Source organism: Chlamydotis macqueenii, chromosome 2 (genome assembly GCF_036417535.1).
Source record: "Chlamydotis macqueenii isolate bChlMac1 chromosome 2, bChlMac1.mat, whole genome shotgun sequence".
Taxonomy (NCBI): domain Eukaryota; kingdom Metazoa; phylum Chordata; class Aves; order Otidiformes; family Otididae; genus Chlamydotis; species Chlamydotis macqueenii.
In genome coordinates this window covers 126958218-126983732 of record NC_141557.1, presented here as the reverse complement: position 1 = coordinate 126983732, position 25515 = coordinate 126958218, and the positions used below count along the sequence as shown (strand labels likewise).

The window sequence follows — 25515 nt, the reverse complement described above, 5'->3', positions numbered from 1 at the left end:
TCCCCGCCCGCCCTGCCGCGCCGCCCGTCTGTGAGAGAAAGAGCCCGGGCGGGGGCTCGGGGGCTCCGCGCTGCGCCCCGCTGCCGCGGCGGCCCCCCCTATGGTGCGCCCCGAGGATGGCGAACAGACCGCGCAGGTGAGTGCGGCTCCGGGCCCGGCTCGGGGATCTCCGCGCCTTCCTCCTCCTGCTCCCTCCCGGGCAAGTCGCTACCTTCCGCGCCGCCCCCCCGCGCCCAGGTACCCCCCCCCCCCCCCCCCCGCGCCCTCCCCCGCGCCCCGGGATCCCTGCCAGGTGCCGCGGCCGCCCCGCCCCTGCCACCCCCCACCACCCCCCCTCCCCGCGCCGAGCTGGGCTGGCGCCGCTCTCGGCCTCCTTCCACAGCCCTGGCCGTCACTGCCCTCCCGCCCTCCGCCCGCTTGTTCCTCCCTCACCCGCACAGGTATCCCTCTTCCCTCTGGCTCCCCAGCACCGGCTGTCGGGTATGAAGCTCGCCTCTCCCTTAAGGGCTGCTGTGCTCTCGCTCGGATCGTCTTTGGCGTAGCTTACCTAGGCAACTCCTAAGCTTTGCTTTTCTGCGGTCGCTGAGCCGGTCGGTAACGACTACGTTGTCTCCACAATAGCTTTTCCTGCTGGTTGCGTTCCTTCTGCTGGCGTAATACTTCTTTGCTTTTCTCCTCCCCGGGTGGCTTTGGCACAGCCTTGATGTAAGGTTTGGGGCTGTTTGCTTAAATTTAATATCCAGGCCTGCTGATTCTTCCAATGCCTTACATGCATCTACTTTTTCTGATTTGGCATATTCGTTGATTGAGGATGTCATAATCTAGCCTGAAACCTTCCAGAGAGAGAATGTTTTCCTCAAGAGCTTCAGGAGCAGCCCCAGATGGTTTTGATATATTCTTTTTGTTTTATTGATATGAAAATGGGTGTGTCTTTGCTTTGTGTTCAGAAGGTGGGTCTTGGAGAACTGACTTATTGCTATAGTTATTCTTGTCCTAAATAGAAAATCAGTTTCTGAAAAGTGATAAAGAAATGCAAAAGAAGGATTAGGATTGATGATACTTAGTGAGTAATACTAATGTGAGTGACCTATGGCACCTGGGGTTTACCATGACTGCATGGTTCTTATGGAATTTGGGATGGTTTCAAAGTTACAGACATTAAAACCGCTCCTGCATTTTCCTCTGATATGACAAGAGTTCTTAAGTTAATCTTTTTCTGTAAAACTGCAACTAAACCAAGAAAGCAATGCTTTGGGCTCCTAGTGTGTAAGCAACAAAGATTCATTAAGGGGCTTTGCTTGCAGAGGTGAACTGCTGGAGCTGTCTATAACTAGCTATCTGCAAGAATCGGCTCAGAGGGAGAATGCTTCTTGTTACTCCTAATCTGCGTTTTGTGATTTAAGAGCCTTTCTTCTCTGGTATTGCCAACAATAGTTTCATCTTTGGAAAGCTTTAGCTGGTTGTCGATAGCAGAGGAACGTTTGGTTAGAGATCAGTAGCCCTAGAGGAATACTATGTCAGTGTGTGATAATGAGATCTCCAGTACTAAATCATTGTAGTTATGAGTTTACATAAAGGCGACTTCAAGATCGCTAATCTAGGTGTGGAGTAAGGAGAAAGTATAATTGTTTTGCACCAAATGGAATTAAGTTTTATTTTGCTAAACTGCTCTTGCTTTTTGCATTTGAAAGCTTAATGTTTTCCTTTAATGGTTCTCAACTCAGAATTGAAGACAGGTAGCACAGAACTCAAGAAATCTGGAACAATAAAATAACTATTTCATATTTGATGTAATTTGGTGGCCTCATTCCGCTTTCATGTAGCATTTTAGCACAATTTCATAACTGCAGAAGAATTGTTAAATGAACTATAACAATCCAGCATGTTTGACAATCTTTTCTTTTTAGTCAAAAACTTAAGTTAGTAGTCCCAACCATTCATGTATATTTAATTTATAATTTACTAGTGTACTATTCCAAACAAGACTGAAGACTCAATGGTTATTCATGCGGAATCAAGGTGTGAGAGAGCTTAGTGCCTGCTTGGCTGGCCTTCGCTCCTGTGAAGCACACGGAGATGGCCGGTGGCTGTGGCAGTTTGGCTGCGGGACATGTGTGCTGCTGGAGAACTCCAGGTGTGGGGTTCTTAACCCCCGCTGCCGGCAGGGCCCCCACATTGCCTATTATCGGTGCTCCCATTGGCATCGCTGCCGTGTACATGGAGCCTTTCCTCTTTTTTTAAAATCTCCTTGACTTTTCACATAACTGAAGACTCTGTTCTTGCACTAGTTTGCTGTGCAGTGGGTGAGTAAGGAGGCTGTGCTGACAAACAGCTTAACCACAAGACCAAATTTTAGTTATAAGTAAATTATATGGCTTGCTAGATATGAAGTAGGATTATAATATCAAGATATGCTCCTTGCAATACCAAGATATACTCTTGAAGTTTGCTGAGAACTTGTGGATAAGAGACAAAAAAAATTATGTAGGAGGAGGAAGAGACAACTCTTGGTTACCTGTGAGTTTAAATCCTATTTTCTTCAGTCCTAAGCCACTTAATGCAAAACTCTTACAATCATTGTGCTTGCAGCTTATTTTTTTGCAAGTAGTGTGGAGAACTTGCTATTAACCTTTGACAAGCATACTACTTTGTATTTTCACTGACTCCACAGAGTTTTAATATGTTTAAGTCTTATTAACTATTTTTACTGCATCATAAAGTTAAGTGGGGCAAATCCAGATGTGGTGTAGGATGTAGAAGCAGTGTTAAGTACAGTGGGTCTGCAAGAGCTGGGTGTATACTGTCTTGTAGTAATGCTTTCAAGTAAGCAGTGCTCTTCTCGAACGGCCATATATCCATGTTAGCCAAGGAGGACATACTCACTTCCTGGGAAATAACAAATATACATAAATGGTTGATCAGCACAGTGTGTGGGTGAATTGTATATGCTGGAAAATAATGTAGAGATCTGCCATCTAATCAGTTCTTAGGATAGCAGCACAGGTTAATTCCATTACTGGGAAAGGATATTTTTTAACCTTTGGTTGAAAAATGGAAGTAATTTTCAAGGCTGAGTAAAACGAATAAATTTAGTTTTGAACATGAATTTGATATTTATATCGTGCTTTATACTGATAATAAAATGGAGAAAAATTAAGATTGCAGTGTGAAACTGCTTTTAATTAAAGCTGTGTATTTGGATGGGAGTCCCTTCTTTGTGTCTTTGCTGTAAGTAATGAAGAGGAACTGCTCATCTTGTTGTTAGACCTAGGTTTCCACATGTGTTTGAATTTATTCTGTCTAACGTGAGTCACTGACATATACGTTTAAGTGGTATTTCTATGAAACGTTTTCCTGTGCTGCTTGCTTGTAAAGCCTTGTTTATCAAGGCTGTGAAGTATGCATTTTTCCAGTAGATGGAGCTCATCTACATGGAGTCACAGAGGCTCCTTGGCTTCCTGCGCCTCTGACTCTTAGCTTAGAGGGTCAGCACCGATACGGTAGTTATTTGTTGCTGGAATAGTTCTGTCTTCAAAGATTTGTATCTAATTCCTGTAACATTGAGGCAACGCTTTTATTCAAGGCAGGAGCCGACTTAAAATCTCAAGCTGACACTAAATTATCTGGCACACTTGCTGTGTTTGTTGGTTAAGTTCTACAGATGGAACATGAATGTATTTTGCAGACTAGCAAACCACTTTATCTTATAAGGTTGTTTGTGTAAAATAACGATTCATAAATGTGTTACAAAAACATGATCTTGCACAAATTTTTGCTTCAAATTTAAGTCTTGACCTGGAATGAATTATCTATCCGTATCCCAGTATGTGGCCTTGAAATTAAAATTAATTCTGTTCCTTTGACACGGTGAACATAGGCTACTGTTGGAGGCAGATCTTATATTCATGGAAACTTTGTATGTCATTTTAGAACGATATATACAGATTGGAAAAAAACCTACAAGTAGTTAGAAGAAACAAGTTATTCAGAGTTATTTTAAACTCTATTTCTATCTTGTTCACTCTTCTGTTGTACTCTGCAGTGAGGAAGATGATGACTTTCAATATATGGATCATGACTATGAAGTACCGCAGCAAAAAGGTTTAAAGAAGATCTGTAACAGGGTGAAATGGACTCGTGATGAGGTAATACACTTTTGGCTTTAGTTTAATTCCTGTGTGATATTGGTAGTGTGTGAAATATGTTCTTAGTGTTATTTTGGGATATTTACTGGCTGAGGTTATGTCTTAACAGGATGAAAGGTTAAAGAAGCTGGTGGAACAAAATGGTACAGATGATTGGGGTTTCATTGCTAGTCATCTACAAGTAAGTTGAATCTCTGTTTCAGTTAAGTTCATTTTTAATATTTACGTTTGTTATGTGTAGTTTGGAAATGAGGTGAAAGAGAAATTAGAAACACTTAATAGTAAAAATATTTTAAACAGTGCTTGTAAATTGGGCTTGAGATCTAGCTCAGATCTTGGAGAACCTTTATCAACTCGGGCTAGGGCTCAAGTGATAGTCTGAAATAATGAAAAATAATCCATGCCTTCTGTCCACACTTGCTGTTTGTTTTCATGCTGGAATATATTCCTGCTTCCTATTGGTTGCATCACTTCATCACTTGTGGTGGGTACATCTACAGTTCACAGGTTGCTTCTGAAGCAGTTAGGAGAGTAATGTGAAAGGAGCAGGATTAATTTCTTAAACACCTTAGGAAAAGGAGGTTAGAGTGATGGGGTTTTTTTGTCTTCTTGTTTTGATGTTTGTTTGGGAGTTTTTTTGTTTGGTGGTTTGTTGTTGGTGTTTTTTTTTAATTTTTTTTTTTTTATTATTTTTACCGTAATGTCTGTTTCCTTAATATATGTAAATCTTTCCACCCAATGATATCTTCAGTTGCTATGAATTGAACCATAGCAGGTTCCTTGAAAGTTTCCTACTGACACGTAAAATTTCATGCTCTGTTCCAATCGTCAGGTGGAATGAGTAAGAGCTGCTGGTTCAAACATTAAATGACTCCTCAGCTGTAGGAGCTGCACTAGTAGAAGACACCTACAACTAGAATCCATGATGTTTATTTCTCTTCTGATTAAACATTGTAAAATGCCTACTATAAAAACGTGGCTAGAATCTAAGGCTGAAATCACTACCTAGCGGTGGTATTAAATAGTCAAATGTTAGAAATAAATAATAAAAAAAATACACACCTCTGCCTTTGTGGTTCTTATAATATTGAGTGGGATGATATGGTTGTATGAAATTCTGTGTAACTGAGTAAAAATAGGCTTGAGTTTTAAATGGTGAACAACTAACTTTTCATTGTCCTCATCATACTTGTGTAGCTGTGATGCTTCTGATTTTTTTTTTTTAGGTGACAAAGTAGAGATATCAGGGAATGAACTCAAAGTTTCTAAGTTTAAGGAGTGCATAAGCAAATCACTATTCCTTACATGTACATTATCCCCTTCCAAAAAGCAGAGAAATGAGTGAATGTCAGAGAAGACAGAGATAATATCAAAAAGCTTTTATATTAAACTGTTTAAGAATACAGTAGTGATACTGATCACAGGTATAGTATGAAGTTGCATTTAACAGATCTAACAGTTTAATTTAATAAAAAGTTCTCCAGCTGAAAACAAATGCTTCTGAAGACAGAAAGCTTTTGTTCAGCTGGGCCCAAGTGAGGCTGCAATAAGGCTCCCCAGCTATTATGGGAAACATGCATGGAGGATCAGATTGTCCTTTGCAGAATCGTTGGTGCTGGAAGGAACCTCTCAAGATCATCTAGTCCAAGCCATCTGCTCAAGCAAGGTCAGCTGGAGCTGACCAACAGTGCCCAGTTGGGTTTTGAATATCTTCATGGGTGGAGAATCCACAGCTTCTCTGGGCGACCTATTGCAGTGTTCAAATTACAAAGCCAAATAATAGAGACTGGCATAATTAGCAATTACCTTGTTACTGATGGTCTTTTACTCAGAAAACCAAGTGTATTTTGAGTTACTAGCATGTAAAGGCACTCAAACTGCCATGTTTTCAGAACCCCATTTCACTATTTTAGGCTGGACACAAGTAAACTTTTCCTCTTTTCTGCCCAAAAAAGCAAAGATGGCTTGAAAGTGACTCTCGAGAGAGGGAAGGCAGCTTGTATTCTCTTTCAATTTATTGTGACTGAGGCCTGAAACAATTTTATTTTTTCATCCCATCATTTGTTTTGCTCTTCTCCCCCAAATATGTAATGATTTCAGAAATGTCTGGAAGGTAAAAACGCTAAAAGGCCACAATTTCAAATTTTTCTTTCATCGAAAATAGGAACAACTATCCTATATTGAGTCTGTCTTTTACAGCTTGTCCGCATGAGGAAATGATAATGTTTTGTAACGAACTCTAGCGTGCTTTTACTCGTACAGTGTCTACTTGTAATTAACTTGAAGGTACTGTCATCAGTCTAACTTTAGATTTAACAGTTTTTTGGGTGCTTTTTCTGGTTTTGCAGACTGCTTCTTGTTTAACTCATCTTATTGTGGTAACACCTTTACTTGGTAGACAAGGCCAGTGAAACCTTGAAATTGGTACTTGCTATCCAGCAACTTGCACTGAAGAGAGTAGTAAATCATCATGTCCAAGTGTTATAAAAGGTGTACTAGCATGATGTGCTGGGGCAGGTTCTTATCTGCGTATTTCCAAGGACTGGACCAACCCTGAGAGTCCCAAAATTTCCTACAGACATTTTTTTAGGAGGTTAAGTGAAAGCTTACTTCTCTTTCATAACTGGGAACAATATTTCAAAGGATCCTTAGTGAAGCTACAGAAAAGCACCATCTGTCCTGAGCAGAAAAAAGCAATGTTGTTTAATTAGTATGTATTAGCTAAACGATATAAATCTGTTTTCCTTACGCTCTAGTAAAGAGCTGAGAACATATTCCTTTGAGACTTAGAAAAATGTTTGTTCTTTTATTTGAAATAAAAATATTTCCTTTAAAAGTTTCTTTCCCTATATAGGTTATAGATAATGTCACAAGCATGTCAATCACACAAAGTTCAGAGAAGGTGTGGAGTAATGACGACAAAAATAATTCTTAGTTTTTCTTTAAAGAAGAGTAAGTTCTGAATTTGATTATCAAGAAAGAACATTGAAGTAATTAGATTAGAGCTGTGTGCAAGGCTGTTTTTGTTTTTTTTTTTTCTGGAGAAGAGTTTTATAAGCAAATGGAAGAAGAAATAATAAGGGAGAGTTTAACTATTATACCTAGAACAAAGGTCTGAATATGTCTTTTAATTTGAAATAAGCTAATAATTCTGGCTAGCTAATATTTAGTTTTATGTATTCAAGAGTTTAACACTGCTCTTCTAAAACTTTCAGAATCGTTCAGATTTTCAGTGCCAGCATCGATGGCAGAAGGTACTAAACCCAGAATTGATTAAAGGTCCCTGGACTAAAGAAGAAGATCAAAGGGTAATAAAAACGAACTGATACTGTAATAAAATACTTCTACTGTAATAAAATTGGCATATGACTGCTAAGCATGTGTACTCTTTCTTAGGTTTCATCCCCACAAAGATTATGTCCGATGCATCTTGTGACATAATTACATTACATTACATTATGCTGTGTTAGGAAAAAAAAAAATGCAGCAGCTCTTAAGTAGATGGAATGTCTCATCTGCTTAAGCGTTTCATTTCCCTTTGCTGAGTTTGCTAGCTGAACTACTCTAGCTTACCAAGTAGAGAAGATTTCTTTGCAGCATTAAAGATCAAAGGTCTCATTTGCATCTTTTGTTCCTCAAACCCACCAGATTTAAAGGGATTAGGAATAAGGAAAATTATTTCATACTCTGCTGTTAAAGAAGCTAGCAATGGTGTTTTAGACTCCTTTTCCCCACCTCTCTTAATCCACACTGCAGCTTTTTGCCTGTAAAACCTGGACTGCCCTGTCAGTCAAACCAAGCATCTTTACCAACTTATTTTTTGGTCTTTCCTAATGTCAGTTTATGCAACGGGTGACAGAGAGGAAACTTCCATGTGAATGTTTTCATTAGTGTATACTTATATTCTAAACACAGTGAATTTGAAGTTAATAAGCAATTTTTCTTATTTCTTGAAAAGTAATTTTTAAAACACCAAGTCACTGCCTCCGTAGGCCTAGTATCTTATCAAATTGACTGTTATAATCCTATTCTAAAATGAGTTTATCAGTGTTCTCAGTCTTTGATTAGGAAAATTAAGTTTTGGAATTATAACGTGCTTTCATCTGTGTTCCAGGTTATTGAATTAGTTCAGAAGTATGGTCCAAAGCGCTGGTCTCTAATTGCAAAACACCTGAAAGGAAGAATAGGCAAGCAATGCAGAGAGAGATGGCATAACCATCTTAATCCTGAGGTTAAAAAGTCTTCGTGGACAGAAGAAGAGGACAGGATAATCTATGAAGCTCACAAGCGTTTAGGAAACCGATGGGCTGAAATAGCAAAACTTCTTCCTGGAAGGTGCTTTTCAACTCTATTTGTGTTAAATATTGGAACATGGAAAGCGGTCATTGCACTACTCTTTCCACTGTAACTTGTTAGTCAGAGAGCATCTGTTGAAACTTATGTCACATCATCTTTATCTTGATAGATACTGAAATTTTTAAAGATCTTTTGTGTTTGATTATGTATTCTTAAAAAGCCATAAAATCAATAAAAAGACCGTTAACACTCTGCAGGTTCCTTAAAAAATTCTCCTGGTCCTTCTTAGAAAAAATTATAGTAGAGCTGAAGAGAGTAAATGCAAGTAATAGTGGAAGAATGCCTTAACATCCTATGACTTCATATCCAAGTGCCTTCATTAATATGCGTTTGGGAGTGACTTTCTTTTTGGTTTAAGATCAGAAATTCTTTTATTTAATTTTTTTTTTTTTTTTTTTTTTTGTGGAACACTTATTAAACAGGACACTTGAAAAATACTATTTTAGTAGCCTTCAGAAGTCCAGGCTTAGGGAGTCGTGCATTGCGAAGCTAGTTGGTTACCATGTAGTCTCTAACTTAAGAGTTGTATGCATTGTTTTTCTTATCTTTGTTTCAAGTGTGATTGCCAAGTTACATGCTTGTGGAAAACAAAATTTTAGTGTATAAAGTGTTTAATGAAAAAAATCTTTTACTTTGTACTGTTAATTGAAATTCAATGTTAAGCTGTCCCTCTCTGAATTCAATCTGTGTGTTCAGGAGGTGACTGTCTAGCTGTGCCTAAAGAACGTCAGCACTTGCTGAGAGAGTGAGTCCTTAGAGATGTGTGTTTAAAAATTTGACATTTTGCTTGAGTACCCAATCCATGAATCACAGAAAATCCTGTTCAGGAATGGGAAGGGAATAGATTGCATCTTGATAGAATTTTAGAGAGGGAAGATGAGTTTGTGAGGATAGAGGCATTCTTAACTTATTTGTTGAAAATAAATCCAAGAAGAATATTTTAGCTAAAGCTTGGATCCTAGACCTAGAAGATTTTGTGAAGAGTCTAACACTAGTGGGATGAAAAAGGGGAATACTTCTTGGAGTTGAGCTTAAATGAAAAATATTGCTAGTATTTTAGACTGTAAGGCATTCATACTCTACTCTTGCCTTAATGCTTGTTTAGTGATTACAGCTGCTTGTCAAACTGCAGGCATTTTCTTTCCAAGTGTAGTGACCATGAGTACTGGTCTTCTGCCATGCCTGCTTTTCCCTATACAAGATCAAGGTCACCAAGAGGTAGTGGGATGTTCTTCCACAAAGCTGCACATAAAACTCAGAGCTGGGAATGCAGGCAGTAATGTTTTTTGTTGTTGGTTTTTTTTTTTTTTTTTTTTTTTTTTTAAAGAGATGTCTTCTAGTGGCAAACGCTCGCCACAGTGCCCTTATTATGTTGTGGAACAGTAGGACGATTGCCTTAGCTTCATGTTCTGCAAACTTGTAGCAGAGGGTTTAAATAATGTGACAGAGAACACATATTTTAAGTATCCAAAGAAAAAATGGTTCTCACCCATGATAGCCAGAACCAAAGCTTTCTCTTTTGCTACTTTTAATTTCGTGCAGACTTGAAGTTTAGTAGAAGGAAGTTTTTAAAACAGTATCTTTTTAGTAATTGTGCCAAAACCCCACTGATGATAGAACTTTCAGTCCAAGCTGCTGGAGCTTTTTTTTGTGGCTTTGGATTAACCTACTGTAGAAACCCTGTAAATTACGCCATATATTAAACTTTGAGTTGTGGAAACCAATCACTGTTGTACACTTTCATTTTAGGACTGATAATTCGATTAAAAATCACTGGAATTCAACAATGCGAAGAAAGGTGGAACAGGAAGGCTATTTACAAGATGATGTTAAGTCTGAAACAGCTAGTTCAACCAAACTTCAGCCTCAACCTTGTCTGACCATGGAACACTTGCACACTCAAAATCAATTTTACATACCTGTTCAAACACATGTAAGTTCAAAATCCAGAATAATTAGTATTTCCCAGTTTCAAATAATTTACTACGTTTGGAACGAGAAACAAATCTGAAAGAATGAAGATCTGTGGAGTATTTTTGTGATATTATGGTAACTTAGGATTTGTAAACCATAATAAATAGTTTATGTACAATAAACTAGAAATAATTTTATAGCCTCCTTTTCTTTAGGTTTTGTAAAATGACTTATGTCTTTTTAGATTCCAGCATACCAGTATGCCTCACCAGAAGGCAGCTGTCTAGAACATGCTTCAGCTTCTTCCAACTTAGTTCAGGTAAATTGTTAACGGGCATTGTAAATGAAGAGAATGTACTGTGTTTATGCTATAAAATGAAGAGCTTAAAAACTTGTAACTTCAAAATGTCCGTAAGTCTTCATCATTCACCTAAATTTATGTAAGTGTTCCTCTGTAAGTAGGCTTGCTAGCTTAGTTGGTAGTTCTAGGTAGGAAAAAAGGAGCTGTCTTTATATGTCCCAGAAATACGAAGTTGTTCTTATTTGTGACAGAAGTATGGCTTAAAACATAGTCTACTAGTTAAATATTTAAATTAAAATTATGACCTGTTAGTATTACCTAGCTTGGAGAGATTTAAAGACAAGATTTTACTACTTTATATATGTAATAAATATAACCCTATCTGAAAGACTCAGTTCAAAGAACTAACTGTGACTTACACTTACGGCTGTGCTTTTTTTTTGTTCTCAATAGGTTTTAGCTTTTCTGACTGATAAACTTCCGTTAATCAGTTGAAGATGCTCTTTTGCAGCATTTTAAATGCTGAAATATTGAGAAACTTAAAACAACAACAGTAAAAAAGGATGTATTTATTTCCTTTTGCTTCTTTGGACTCACTTAGAATATATCTGAAATTCCATCTGTTGCAGCCTGCATGCAGTTCTTGATTTGCAATATGACTTCCTGGAAGAATTTTTGTGAATTCGAAGTTAGTAAAAAAATTGCTGTGACACAGGGAATAATACATATTTTATTTGTGCTAGATGTGTTTGAGGCATTCTGCAGAACTCTGTACCTAACCTTAAGTTTTCCTGTGCAGTTCATCTGTTTCATGTTGCATTTTTTTCCCTGGTCTCAGTATAACAATACAAATCATAACAAAGCCTCATGTGGCCTTTGACACTCTGGATTGTCCTGTACAGAAAAATATAAGATACTTTCTGCTCCTTGAAGTCCTCCATAACTGGGGAGTATAACTAGTTTTGAAACTCATGGTATATATCCACACTTACCTATATGTAACAGAAGGTTTTAAGGAAGTTAAAAACAAACCAGTTGAAACCAATTAGTTAATTTTCTTTTCTGATAGTAATGATAGGATTGCTTGTGTAGACACTCTGTCAGCAAATGCTAATTTGAAACACTTTATTGCACACTTAGTGAGGATAAGTAACTCAGAATTCTAGAAAGCACAGGAAAACACCTACACATCTACCAAGGTGCCAACATTGTTGCTTCTATTAAAGATAGAACTGAGTGACTTTTGGTTAAAAAGTGCTATAGTGCACTGAGCATTTACAGGCCATATTAGAAACCTCTTAAATAGTAGCTTGTATACTACTTAAACATCATGTCCACCATCTGGTAATTGCTGGAATTGTTTTGCTTGTGAGTGACTACTGTGTTACAAAATACGATACAGCTTGAAGAGCTCTGTTCCCTCTATGTGTGTATTTTTTTTAAAAGTGTAGGTGTATAATAACATAGAATCTTTACTGTGGAGGGGTGGAAGAGATGGAAAATAGTAATGGCTTCTTTCTTAAATTTTTCAGCAGTCATTTATTGATGATGATCCTGATAAAGAAAAGAAAATAAAGGAACTTGAATTGCTACTTATGTCAGCAGAGAATGAAATTAGAAGAAAGCGAGTGTCTTCTGTAAGGACTGTAAATTTCTGTAAATATTTGAATATGCTTTACTGAGATGAACCCTCAGCAATTTAGTAGTGGATGTTTGGTTTTGTGTGGTGTTTTTTCACCTGACCTTCTAAAATCAAACCTATGGTTGTCGTGTTGTAAAACAAAGCCTAGGTATTAGAATTGAGACAAATTATTCTTAGTGCAGTTTTCTAAACTGTGAAAACAGCAGAAATATGACCTGCAATTTGTCATTTGTTCCTAAGACCCAGGATTTTAGTTCTCTTCAGGAGGTAGCATGTTTGTTGATATCACCACCATTCAGTTTTATAGATCAGCAATGTCATTCATCTGTTCAACAGAGAAAGGTGAAAAAGACATAGATTTTTCCCTATTTGATTTCAAAATGTCCTGTAGATTATATTATTATCAAACTTCTGTGTGAGTGCTTGCAGTACTTAATATCCACATTTGGACATGACAAACTATCAAATTTGCACAGTACAAAATTTACATGTACTTCAGTGGAATTGGGGAAACTTGCAGATGACAGTCACTTATTTCTTCAGGAACAGAGGGCTATGAACAACATCAGACATCTAACCAACACAACCATATTGATCACTAATTTAGATTACAGGTGAACGTCCAGTTTTATGTGGTGGAGCTATTCCTGACATTCTCTTGAAACAGTGCAAAGTTCTGCTTATCTAGTGGAGTCTGCTTTGCTTCTAGATTTCCAGTGAAAATTAAAATGTGTTTCTTGAGTACTAAGCAGTGTACTAAAATGGGATAACCATTTGGAATTAAGTAAACCATCAATGCAGAATCTATGTTAAAAAAAATATTGGATCAAACAAGAAGTATTTCACATTCTAGAAACGGTTTCTAATCTTAAAATCTTCTAAGTTGAGTAAGATTAACATGTTTTTTAATACTTTTTAGCAAGCTGGAAACTTACCTTGTTGGTCTGGAAGCTTTGTCATGGAAGATTGTGTGTCTAATACACTAAATAGCCTTGGGGAACAAACAAGTGAGTTCTACAGTATGGATGAGACCAATGGCACGTCTGTTCAGCAGAATTCACCACCTAAGTATTTGTCTGTGGAAGCAAATCCGATGTTACCATCTCTACAAACTATTCCAGAATTTGCAGAGACGCTAGAGCTTATTGAATCTGTAAGTCTGTATTTATTCTAAAGAAGAAGTGTACTTAGGAACATCAATTTGAACGATATGTGTAAAATACTTTTAAAATGACCTTATTCTGTACTTTGTAGTTTCACCCACATTGAGTGATTTATTTTATTGCCTGTTTTAAAAGAATTGTGTTTTAAATTATTCAGTTTTTTAGGATTATGTGAAGGATACAGGAACAATAATTCAGTATATGGCTTCTGGAGTTAGAAAGCTGTTAGATTGGCTTGAACTTTGTGAAATTATCTTGGATAAGCCTGCTATTGTTTTGAGTGTTTTGTATCTTGCCTCATAGGATCCTGTAGCATGGAGTGATGTTGCCAGTTTTGAGCTTTCAGATGCCGTTGCATCTCCTGTCAAGCCAGCTCCGGTAAAACTAATGCGGTTTCAACACAATGAAGAGACTGCTGAGTGCCAGTATAATGTCAGCGTTGTGCATGATGGCAAAAAACAGAGTAGCAGCAGTGGTGACGAAGAAGCCGTTTTTCCAACAACTCCAAACTTAACTAAATTCAGCACTCCACCTACTATCCTAAGAAAGAAAAAGAGATTGCGTGTTGGGCAATCACCAGTTCATGAACTGAATGATGGCTTGTGTAATGATGCCGTCAATGTTGCACTAAAGCATACGCCAGTGAAAACACTACCATTTTCTCCGTCACAAGTAAGTTCATTTTTAAATATGGCTAAACATGAAGACTGCAGTGGGTGGATTAAAAATTACAAGTACTTTCTTCCCTAGTCATACATTGGAGCCTAAACAAATATGTCCAAAACCCTTTTAAAACATCTGCATAGGGGTAGATATATTAAAAAGAAATTGTTAAATAACTTGTTTCCTCTGTTTTGAGACTAACTGCCGGGGGGAGGGGGAGTAGCGACTTGTGTCTCAGCTCACACTTTTCTCATGCAAATAATTATTGATAGAGACTTATTGTCTCTGTGACCTAATTAAGCAGTAAGGATTTTAAGGTTTCAGCAATAAATATCGCAAGTGTCTTGGAGTATAAGTCAAGAATAGTTTATTGGGGTTTGTCAGTAAAAGCCCTTCTACATACATGTAATTTTTTTCCTGCTCAGTACAGTAGTGAAGTTTTGTCCTTTAAGGTTGCTTAACTTTTTTTCTCACTTGCACATAGTTTTTCAACACTTGCTCTGGAAATGAACAATTTAACCTTGAAAATCCTGCATTTACATCAACTCCAATCTGTGGGCAGAAAGTTCTTATTACGACTCCTCTACACAAGGAAATGACACCAAAAGATCAAAAGGAAAATGTGGGGTAGGATTATTAAATTAAACATATGATGGTGTTGCTCAAATAAAACCAAGTTTTTTCTAAACATTGAGAAATTAGTCTACTTGTGTGCATACTGTGAATGAGTTTTAAAACGCCTAACACTTAAATGCTTGTGTAAAAACAAACTGGATTCCTGTTTTTAACTTAACAGAAAGTGAATTGTACTCAGTTAAAATTTTTCCTTTTTAAAAACACTGAATAAAATGCAATTAAAGTTTAAAGTACCTGGGGTAATGCTATGGTGATCTTAATACTTTCAGTTTCATAGTGATGATATCTGTTGTGTAAATTAATGTATTTAAAAATGTTTGTTAGATTAATTTTATTACATTACTGTTGATAAAGTAAAATATTAAAATGCATGTATGAACATTTTTCTATGCTTGAATAGTTTTAGAACTCCCACAATTAGAAGATCTCTTTTGGGTTCAACACCAAGAACACCAACTCCTTTTAAAAATGCTTTGGCTGCTCAGGAAAAAAAGTACGGTCCCCTCAAACTTACGGTATGTGATGACATTGTTTATTTTCTTCTTTGTTGAAGTCTAAATGCCCTCTTGTTTTTGAGATAGTGTAAGCCTCTGTGTGACCTTAGAAAGCATTTTCTAACAATGCTGTTGTTTCAGTGACATTGCATATAATCCTAGAGAACAGCTAGAACCTGAATAAAAAATGTTTCAGATTTTGTGTATTGGACTGGTATCCTTCATTGTAGTACAGAGACATTGTGTTTTTGAATGGTATTCAGTACATATAATCATTTGATCCAGAGTAATCTTAAGCACATTGGTTCCACATTTGTGAGTTATTTTAAATTTCTGTAGCCTTTCTAACACTGTACCTCTTGTGAGGTGGTATCATCATTGTCTGAGATTTTAATTTTAATACTTTAGCATTTCGCATTTTCAAAAGAAAAACTGTAAGTGAATGGGTGTGGGTCCTCCAACTGGATAATTGTAGTAAGAGCAAACTGATGCAGATGAATGTGACTGACTGCATTATTTTAAGCAACTTTCACATTTTACTCGAGAAACTGCATTATCTTTGAATCCTATGGACTACATAAGAACTCGGTTGTTTTCTGGTTTTGGTTCTTCTACAGCGCTGGGACTGAAACTAGGTGTTCACCACAGTATGCTAGTGTTCTGAGAATTTTTTTAATGGGAAGATGTTTGGAAGTGTTTTATCCTTCCTAGGGTCTTACTTGAGTGATGTCTGCAATTTTATTCATCCTAAAAACCAGAAATAGCAATTCATGATTCCTCTGATTCTTTTAGCTGTCACAGAAGACTTTTTTTTGCTTGCCTATGGATAATGTTACTTGTTTGTTTGTTGTAAATGAATTGCTCTCTTCCTAGCCTAGCTAAGGTATGTTAATGCATAATAACTTTTGGAATTCAGTAGACATATGCTTTTCAAGTTCTGAAAAATTTCCAGTCAATATATATTGCCTACTTCTTTTTTGCAAACACAGAAGGTAGCTCAGACTTTGCCACAGGGCTTGGCACCATCTGTGTTACCCTATAGATTCACAGTCTCTCACTGTGCAAATGGAGTGGTTTGGCATTCCTGTTTCTGTCCACTGTTAACCTCCTGTTCAAAATCAAATTTTGAGGGCTTAAGGGAATTCTTCTCCTGTTGGTACACAAAGGAGCCATCTGTATGGTGAAATTCTGTACTGTATTTAGGACTATCAATGTCTTATTCAAAGATTTCTGTTAAGATTGATATAAATTCCTTTCCCAACAGCAGTCATACTTCTGTAGTACAGTTTTTAGTATGTTTGTATGCATGTATATATACATATGTTTATGTATCTCTTTAGTATATATAAAGTATTTTTATCCCTTTTGTCAGTGGATAACTATTGCTAATAAATGCAAACAAGAAGTTTACATGTCTTCTTCAATGCTACCTTGCATTTTTTGAGGCACTGCATACATGTGTATGTTTTATCTGGCTAGAAATAATGTGAAGTAAAATGAATTTAAAAAATCTGCATGACCTTGACGTTGTTCTGCATTTGTTAACTGCACTAGCTTAAATCCTTTTATCTGTTGCTGTATTTTGCAAGATCTCTTTTCTGGCCTACATTAGCTGAAAGCAGAATACGGGAAAAACTAGCAACTAACAGGCTTCCTGTATTTTCTCCTCCAATTTTAATTAATTTAGTCACAACCACTTGCCTTCTTGGAGGAAGACATTAGGGAAGTTTTGAAAGAGGAAACTGGAACAGATATATTTCTCAAGGAGGAAGATGACACTGTGTATAAAAGCTGCAAGCAAGAGGTAACATTACAATACTAATTTTCAAATAGGATATGACTGCTTTAAGATAATATTTTACAATTTTCCTCTGCAAAATGTTTATTGCAGCACAGCTCTTCTAAAAAAGTCAGAAAATCACTGGTCCTAGATCCATGGGAAAAAGAAGAGGTTGGTGCCCAGATTTTCACAGAACATAATAATTTAGATGTACAGGTAAGTATTAAACTACTGACAACCATCACTGGGAGCAATATTAATATAGAACTGAGTATCTTTCATTCTGTCAACTAAAATAAACTGTTTGGCTTGAGGCTAGGGTAATAAATCTAGAAAGTGAAAATCACCTTAAGTTTGAAATACTACTTTAAGTACTTAGGCCATACTTGAACATTGGGCTTGAATTCATGCATGAATTCTTCCTTTCAGGCCTTCAGAGCAGGACTGGTAAAGAAATGTGGTTGCTTTGCAGATTTGCTGTTATAGCAAAGCTGCTTCCATGCTGGTTAGCTATAAACTTTAGTATCTATGGCACGCTGAAGCTCTCTGTAATACACCAGGAAGATGACATTTGTCCCTGTGTTTTGCATGCTTGACAGTCTGGCAGAGATGTTCTGAAGATACCTAACTGTGTATTATGCATCATGTTTTCCCTTTTCCCGCTTCACATAGTAGGGGAATACTTTAAGAAATAAGAAGCACGTAGGTGATGAGGTTTGTGGGCTTCCTCTGCCTCAAGGAATTTAAATACTTCTGCCTCAACAACCAAGACACCAAGAGCTCAGAGGTGGGGCTGTTTTGGTCCCTCATTCCTCTAAAAAGTAGCCCAATGTTTTTCCAGTTGAGTAACTGGATAGATTAATTTATAGTCTTGTAGTTCGTAGGAAAACTTTTCCTCTCATCTAGTTCTTAAATATACGTATGCATGTGTTTAATTCTGAAAAAGTAAATGTCTGTGACTCTTGATCAGGTATACAGCTATATTCAAGAAGCCAAAGTCCTTAGAAAGAACAGGTGCTTAAGTCATACCTCTTTCTGATTATTGTAGCTGGTTTTCTAAATTCCCTTCTTAAATGCCTCATAGACTCTGAGAAGCCTAGGTGTCTGTCCGCTGGGCGTTAGGTGTTCTGCCACCTAGTGGAAATTCCCTGCTTCCCCAAGAACATCTCTCTCCTGTGAGGAGCAACAAAATGCATGGTGTTCTCTTAGTAATGTCTTGTTATGACATGGTATATTGTGCATCACTGATGTTCAGGTTATTAAGCTAAAACCAAGATACACTAGGATGTTGTGGTATATTAAAGGCAGTGGACTGGGAAAAAAATTGCTTTTCCTCCATTTTAATGAGGGATGCTGGTGCAACAGGAACATTCACATTTAGCAAGACAGATAGTGGTAGTATCTGATTTAAAAACGAAAAATGTATGAATCCTTAAGTAGAAATTGTGTGTCCGTGTGATGGTAAGTTAGGAGTAAAGTCTGAGGTAGAATAAATATGTAAAGGTAGTTTAAAGCAGTTTAATGGGGGTGTTTTTGTAACTGAACAAGTACATATGCCACTGTTACTCTCATCTAATTTTGCTCTCTAAAATTGTCATATACCTTTCTTCTGCTTTGCTATAGTGAAGCTGGATTAATTTCTTTTTATTTCCATAAACATTATCAGCATATAAAACTCTTCTGGAAGGATTGATCTAATGCTTATTTTCGTTCTTAAAGCAATTCCTCCCCCTGATACTGATGTGATCTTATTTTTTTTTACTCCAGTTTCCTTGTACCTACCTTCACAAGGGTTGTACTAGAAGTGAATGACAAGCTTTTTTTCTTTGAAACTGTTCTGTAGTTATCACTTTATCAAGTCTTGTTCTTAAAAAAATGTAATCAACTGTAGCGTGGCTTTATGTGAAAGAAACTCTCTACTCAGTAATGCCTAAGTCATGCTAGCAGCTACTTGTGTTACTGTGCCTCGGTATTGACTGAATCTCAGTATAGACCAAGCTAGTTCTTCAAATACTGTTCATTACCTTTTCTTTTCAGATTTTTCTCCTAGGGTCTTTCTGATAGTATTTGCTTTGTTTACATTTTGACTTCTCTGATCACAGCAGTTGAAGACTGTTTTTTAAAATTAAATACTAATTATTATTCCTATTCCCTATCCTTTTTTTTTGTCAATAGTCAGAAAATGCATATACCACATCTTTATTAAAGATACCATTGTTGGAAATACATGACAACAGATGTACCCTGACATCAGAAAAACAGGATACAAATCCAGCAAACAAAGCAAATACAGAAATTAAGAAGAAACTGAATGCATGTGCTTCAAAAAATGTCAGAATGGATAAAGCTCTTCAGGTCTGGATGCAAAGAATTCTGTTAGTTTTATTAGCAGGTTAACAAATTTTTTTTTTGTTTGTTTCTGTTTTGTACTAGTGTCTAGAATTGCTCAATTCAGTGATCTAGTTTTGGACAGTGTTTCCATGATCCTTATTTCTTCTAAGTTGGTAATTTGTCTACAAAGTGTTTATTCATAGCTAAGTTATTTAAATACACCTGTGATGTTTCACTGAGTGGCCTCTAAGATTTAAATATGGGGAAAAAAAATCAGAATAGGGTAGACCTGCAAAATAGGTTTGGGTACCCAAGTCTAGCAGTAAGAAAATTTGACTTGGTGCAAACTAAACCTCTGTAGCACCTACGTTTCTTGAATTTATCGGGTGGTTACTTCATAATAAGCCCAGTGGGATTCATTAAACAGAGTTCATCCACAGGTTCTTTTTGGTAGTTGTTCTTGTAAAGTGCCTGCTCTTGTATATCCGTGTATTTTCCATACTGTTAAAACTGTGGAACCTAGTTTTTCTTCTGTATGTGTCTTGACCACCGGGTTTATGGAGAGATTCTTTTAGACCTGACTTAGTACCTGTTCCAATTTGGCCCTTAGGGAGTTAATGTGTAAAGCTTTTGTGTCTTCTCAGAATATCTACTGCTCTGTATTAATTAAAAAAAAAGAAAAAGGCAGGGCACCTGGAGACTGGTCTTCCATATCTCACTTAATTGCTTTAATGATGATGTGTTTTTAAGTATAGAGACAACAGTATTACTTTCTGATCCTTTCTTATGAGAAGAATAAACCTTATTTAATTGTGATAGTTAAAAAAAAACCAACTGCTGTGAATTGCAGCAAAGATGAATACATCTATCTGACCCAGAACTGTGCTCTTAAGAATACTTAAAAGAGGAGCTTAGTCGTACTATGCTCACAAATATTCCCACTGAATCATCTTTCTCTTTTAGCTCTTTCCCCTGAAAAATTCCTTCTCAGTTTAGTGGCCTCTAACCACGAGTCCCTTCCATGAATCAAGTCCTGCTAAATTTCTAGAGAAACTCAAATGGATAATTTTCTCTGTGCACCTATATGTGGAAGTGATCCTTTGGATCAATTTGTAGCTTGATGTGAGAGGGAGAGAATCTTGCATTCTTTGTTAAACTACAATCTGCTAGTGTCAGGTCCAATGTAGAGCTGCTACAAATCAGCTTGAGATTCAATAAATCATGTAAACGTGCAGGGTTTGCTTCATGGAAGAAGCAGTGCTAGTGGCTCAACTATTCTTCTGTTCATGATCTTTATTCCTAATTCCTTTGCCATTTCTAATATACTCCCAAAGCATCTGACCATTCTTCCACAGTTGTCACTTCGGTTCAGTGAAGTCCTTCACAGTATTCTTTTTCAGCTGCCAAACCATTTTGCCTTCCTTGGTGTCTCCAGATAGCTGTCAATAATGTCTTTTTCTGCCTGTTGAACTTAGCGCATTTAAAAGGGAAGATATCCAAAGAGAAGATGACTTAACTTCCCTTTTATGTCTCAATTGTTGAACTAGTCTCTTTTTAAGAGCATTTTTCATTATGTGTGTTAGAACTTAAAGTGTAACACAGATGCACTGCTGGGGAGCTGGATGCAGAGGGGTGCAGAGGGAGCCTTGTTACAGGTTTTAGATATTGTATTGTAGGACCAAATCCTTTTCAGTAAAATACAGCATTGCTGGACTTTGATAATTTATTATTACTCTGAAAGATTGTACAAGAATTGGTCAAGTATTTTAGTTCGTTAAAAGAATCCTTTAACCTGAGTTTTATTTTATGCAGGCAAATTGTGAATGGGAAGCAGTTGTTTACGGAAAAACAGAAGACCAGCTTATCATGACTGAACAAGCTAGAAGGTATCTGAGCACATACACAGCTACCAACAGCACTTCAAGGGCTCTGATACTGTGATGGTCACTGCAGCTGACAACCATCTCTTTCCATTGAAACGGACACAATGTTGAAGGCGATTCAGCACAATACTTGTGAATTAAGTCTTTACTTTGAGACAGTCTGCCAAGGGAAACCTTAAAGCCACCTTAAAGCTTCTTTTCTTCTTTTGACTGACAAAGAACAGACATGAAGCTCTCATATTCTCTACAAAGGGATAGTACAAACAGTTCTGCAATGAATTCCTCAAATATTAAAAAAGTAACACCCTGAAATACAATTAAAAATGGTAAAATACATTGCAGTACTGGCAACATACAGTTTTTAGGTCTATTTTTCATATTTATTCTTTTGACTTGCATTGCTTTTTTTCTGTTAGCGCATTTTCAATATAGAGTAGGTTTATAGGTTGTTACTGGTTTCCAAATGAGCAACATACATGACTGAATGTGCTTTTGCTTATGTAGCATTTTTCTAGTATATAAAGAAACACAATGGAAAGGAGTATAAAGGAAGGATAGAAAGTTGCACTACTAATTTTTTTTGGTATGCTGCAAAACAATGAAATTAACTACAGTGTTAAATATATTTATTTGCAAAAGGTACTAGAAGTAGGCAGAGGGAGGTGAATTAGGTTTTAGTGTAAAGCATCAGTATTTTCTTCATAAATCTCAAACTGAGATGATTGTTGAATGTATTGTACAGTATGTAGGAAAAGAGGAAATTTTGTAAATTGGAAAGGAGTCTGTTTTTATAATTTATTTTCATTTTAAAGCTTAAATGTAGATATTTATATGTATGCAGGTTCTCTAGAAGCCAATGTTGTTTCCTGTTAAAACAGCTAAAATGAAAAAAGGACAAGTTTAAAGTGTGGAATAGCAAAAGAATTACAGTGGTGAAGTGTACAAATCTATACTGTATGTTACATCTACATAAAGATTGCACTATAACCGTTAAATCATGTTGTTCTACAAAATAATTACAAGGTATATCTGTATTATACAGCAACTGTTCCTGTACCTTGTTTAAATATATTTAGAAAGGAATGGTGGGGTCCTATATGTGACCCAGGAGTACTTTGTCCTGCATAGGAACTAAAAACTAATGCATTTTAATTTTTTTTTTTTTTTAAAGAAACTTGGCACCTTGGATCTCAAAACAATTCTATCTGCACTTAAGTTTGACCATTATATGCTTACTAAATGTTTGAAGAGCAAAGAGAACATTCTTTTATTTATGAAAAATCTTTGTCCTTATTTAAAGGTACACAGGTCACAACAGTTGCTTTAGTTGCCTATTTTAGGTATTTGCACTTATTTTATGTCTTTTTTTTTTGTTGTTTTTGAAGGAATGTTTTGGTTTGCTTTTGTTGTAGAGTTTTTTATGTAGTTAAGTTCGAGCAAGTTATAATGGTGTGCTATCGACAAATACTGACAGGTAAATAGAATTGTACACTGTAGTTTTAGTTATTTATAATTCAAACACTCTTCCTCTCCACTCCCGGGTGTGCTGCTACAGATGGTGGCAGAATCGGCTTGCTGCTATGAGAGATGGAAAGAGCGAGCATCATATGCACTGTATGTAAAATTACAAAAACGATGTCAGGTTCTCTAGTTAACTTTATGAGATCAACCAGTACTATGCAGGGTGTGGAAAGTATTCCTATCATTTTAATATCAAAGATGGTAGAGAATAATTTATTAATGGAGAATTTTAACATGTGATGAGTGGCACAAGGAAGGTAATGGGTTATTAAACTTTTTTAAACATCTCAAAGCTTATACAATCCTTATTTTTAGGAGCTTTTTGATATTAAACATTTGCCTGGCTATGATAGTAGTAGGCATAAATATTTTTAGCAGTTTTAAATTTTTGATGTGAATTAAAGTGAGGGGAATCCAGTATAAGCAGAGGATCAGAAAATAGCCATCATGCCAGGATTACTCCTCACCTACGAAAACTGAGAAGAGGCAATTGGAATTCTTGACAGTACTAGATTTAGATGTGCATTACCAGAATGGATTTAACAGCAACATTTAATATTGGAGACAGTATTTAATTCACAAAAAAAAAAAATGAAATAAGACATAAAGAGAGAACGAATGTCTACAATCTAGATGATATATTTCAGCAGAAGTGGTATCACCAAAACAGCCTATACCAAGTTTCAGCATAGATTTATGGTAAGTAGTATTTGTGTTGGTATTGGTTGGATCGTTTAGTTAACTCCTACTTTGTTGCTTTAGCAGGAAGGTTTTAATCTTTCATATGTCAGGCATCTTTTATTACTTTTTGAATGTTGTGTGCATTTGCATTTCTTTCAGTTTATAAGTAGATTATACATGCAGCAGCCAAACTTGCATGAAACCTAAATACATATTACTCCATATTTTTGTTTTAAGGTTTGACATAATGTGCAACAAATGCCTTGTTTATCTTAGTTTTTGTTGTACTACAAACTTTTCTTTTATGTAAGAGAATCTCACATACAATACAGACCATATTAATGTCAGAAATAAAGCATCTATGTACCAGGTTACTGTAAGTGCCTTTTATTTGAGAACTTAAACACTCGGTGCTTGTTACAGCAACATGTATGTATGTGTGCATTTGAAGCTGCAAGAAACTTACCTTTCTGGACAGGGTGGAGACAAACAGCAATCATGGGAATCAGGGGGTTACACAGCAGGGTTAACTCGACAACACATGCTTCAACCCAACCTACTTGTAAGGCTACTTGTTTCTGGTTAACAGTTTGTATTTGTCTCTGAAAGCTTTAACACAAATATTTATGTATAGGAGACAATTTGAGGGATGAAGAATGTTGCTAGTGTAAAGCTTTTTAACATTCCTTTCATTTGTATGGTAGAAATGATATTTTAGTATGTGTGCCTGGGTCTTGGGAGGTAAATGCAAGTGTAAGCTGTGCAGTGTGATTCCCTCCCCCCTCCTCCAACTAGTACTCACAAACATGTATAAATCTGAACTAGGGTTAGACTTTTACTCTTATTTTGCTAGAAACATGGGCATTCAGTAAATAATATCTGTGGCTGTTCCCAGTTTTGTGACAAAATATAAATGGCAAACACTTAAAGTAAGAGAATCTGTTGAAGGAAAGAGACACGAGGGACTAACACAAGCCAGTTCTTCAGAAATATGTCCTGGTAATTTGTGTCACCTAGCTTTAAGCTGTACAGGCAAACTGTGACTGCTGCTGGGGCTTTGCTGGGGTTCTGGCTGTCATAGCCACACCACTGTAAGGAATATCCTGCAGACCTGCTCATGTTTGCATGCCTGAAGTTTTCTGTTGCTTGGGAGAAGCCAAGTGGGCTTACTGTAGAGCATTTATTTTGTGAAATTTTGTTGTGGCTGGCTCCTGACGTCTGAAATAGGAGCAAAGTGTAGGAAGATTAAAGTGTAGTCTCTAGTGATGCGACTAGTTCATTTTTCCATGTCAACTTTGCCCAGTGAAAGTAGAGCAGATGGACAGCCAGTAAGCCAAACTTGGAAGGAACTACAATCGTAAGTTTGACTATGTGAAGATTCTGGAAGCTTTACTCATGGGACTGGCTTTTACTTGGAAGAAATGGTCTTTAAGGGTGAGAATAAGCCCAGTTCCTGCCACTATTATTCTGGTTTTACATGAGAATAACTGCTAGAGTTGTACCAAACTAAAACTGATGGAATGTTGTGAGTGAATCAAGCTTCAATGAAATAAGGGTTTTAACACTGGACATTAACTGGCCATGGTTATGGTTGCACCATACCTGGGACCAAGGTCCAACACAATGCAAGTATCAAAAATTCTGAAACTGGAATTGATTCTTGCATTCGGTTTTGTGACAAACATTCAGATAAAGGTTCAGTAGCTAGACAGAAAATACACTGAAGTCTTCTAATGCTAGATCTAATTTAATTTTTTTTTTTCCTAAGTTTTCTTGACCTTGGATAAGCTGAAGCTTTACAGGCTTAAATGCTTACTTTCATGAGGAAGCTGTGGGTTACTGTTTCTGTGCCAGCTGAGCCAAAACATCAGTCCCTCTTGAAGCTGCAGCGTACTGGTCTGTGTGGCTTCCCCTGGACACAGCCAGCTTATCCCTTGAGTGGGTTGGATTCTTGCCCTGAGGCGAAGGGAACAATAGGATCCTTGTAGTTCTGCTAGCATGATTA

General features: G+C 36.8%; 1 protein-coding gene across 1 annotated transcript; it reads left to right on the top strand.

Moving 5' to 3' along the window:
• On the top strand, positions 1-23832 carry MYBL1 (MYB proto-oncogene like 1). The gene is made up of 16 exons (XM_086740897.1): positions 1-136; positions 4043-4145; positions 4255-4326; positions 7361-7453; positions 8260-8480; positions 10251-10434; positions 10660-10734; positions 12249-12353; positions 13278-13511; positions 13825-14193; positions 14669-14811; positions 15221-15335; positions 17002-17118; positions 17206-17310; positions 19270-19449; positions 21238-23832. Exons 1-16 carry the CDS (start codon positions 117-119, stop codon positions 21364-21366), a joined length of 2265 nt encoding a protein of 754 aa, XP_086597023.1. The 5' UTR covers positions 1-116; the 3' UTR covers positions 21367-23832.
• Positions 23833-25515: the final 1683 nt, after the last annotated feature.

Excerpts from the sequence above, each read along its gene's own strand:
- MYBL1 (XM_086740897.1), top strand. The coding sequence starts at position 117 with ATGGCGAACAGACCGCGCAG. Across the intron at positions 4,146-4,254 it reads TGAAATGGACTCGTGATGAG|GATGAAAGGTTAAAGAAGCT; the intron begins GTAATACACTTT and ends ATGTCTTAACAG. Across the intron at positions 12,354-13,277 it reads GAAGAAAGCGAGTGTCTTCT|CAAGCTGGAAACTTACCTTG; the intron begins GTAAGGACTGTA and ends AATACTTTTTAG.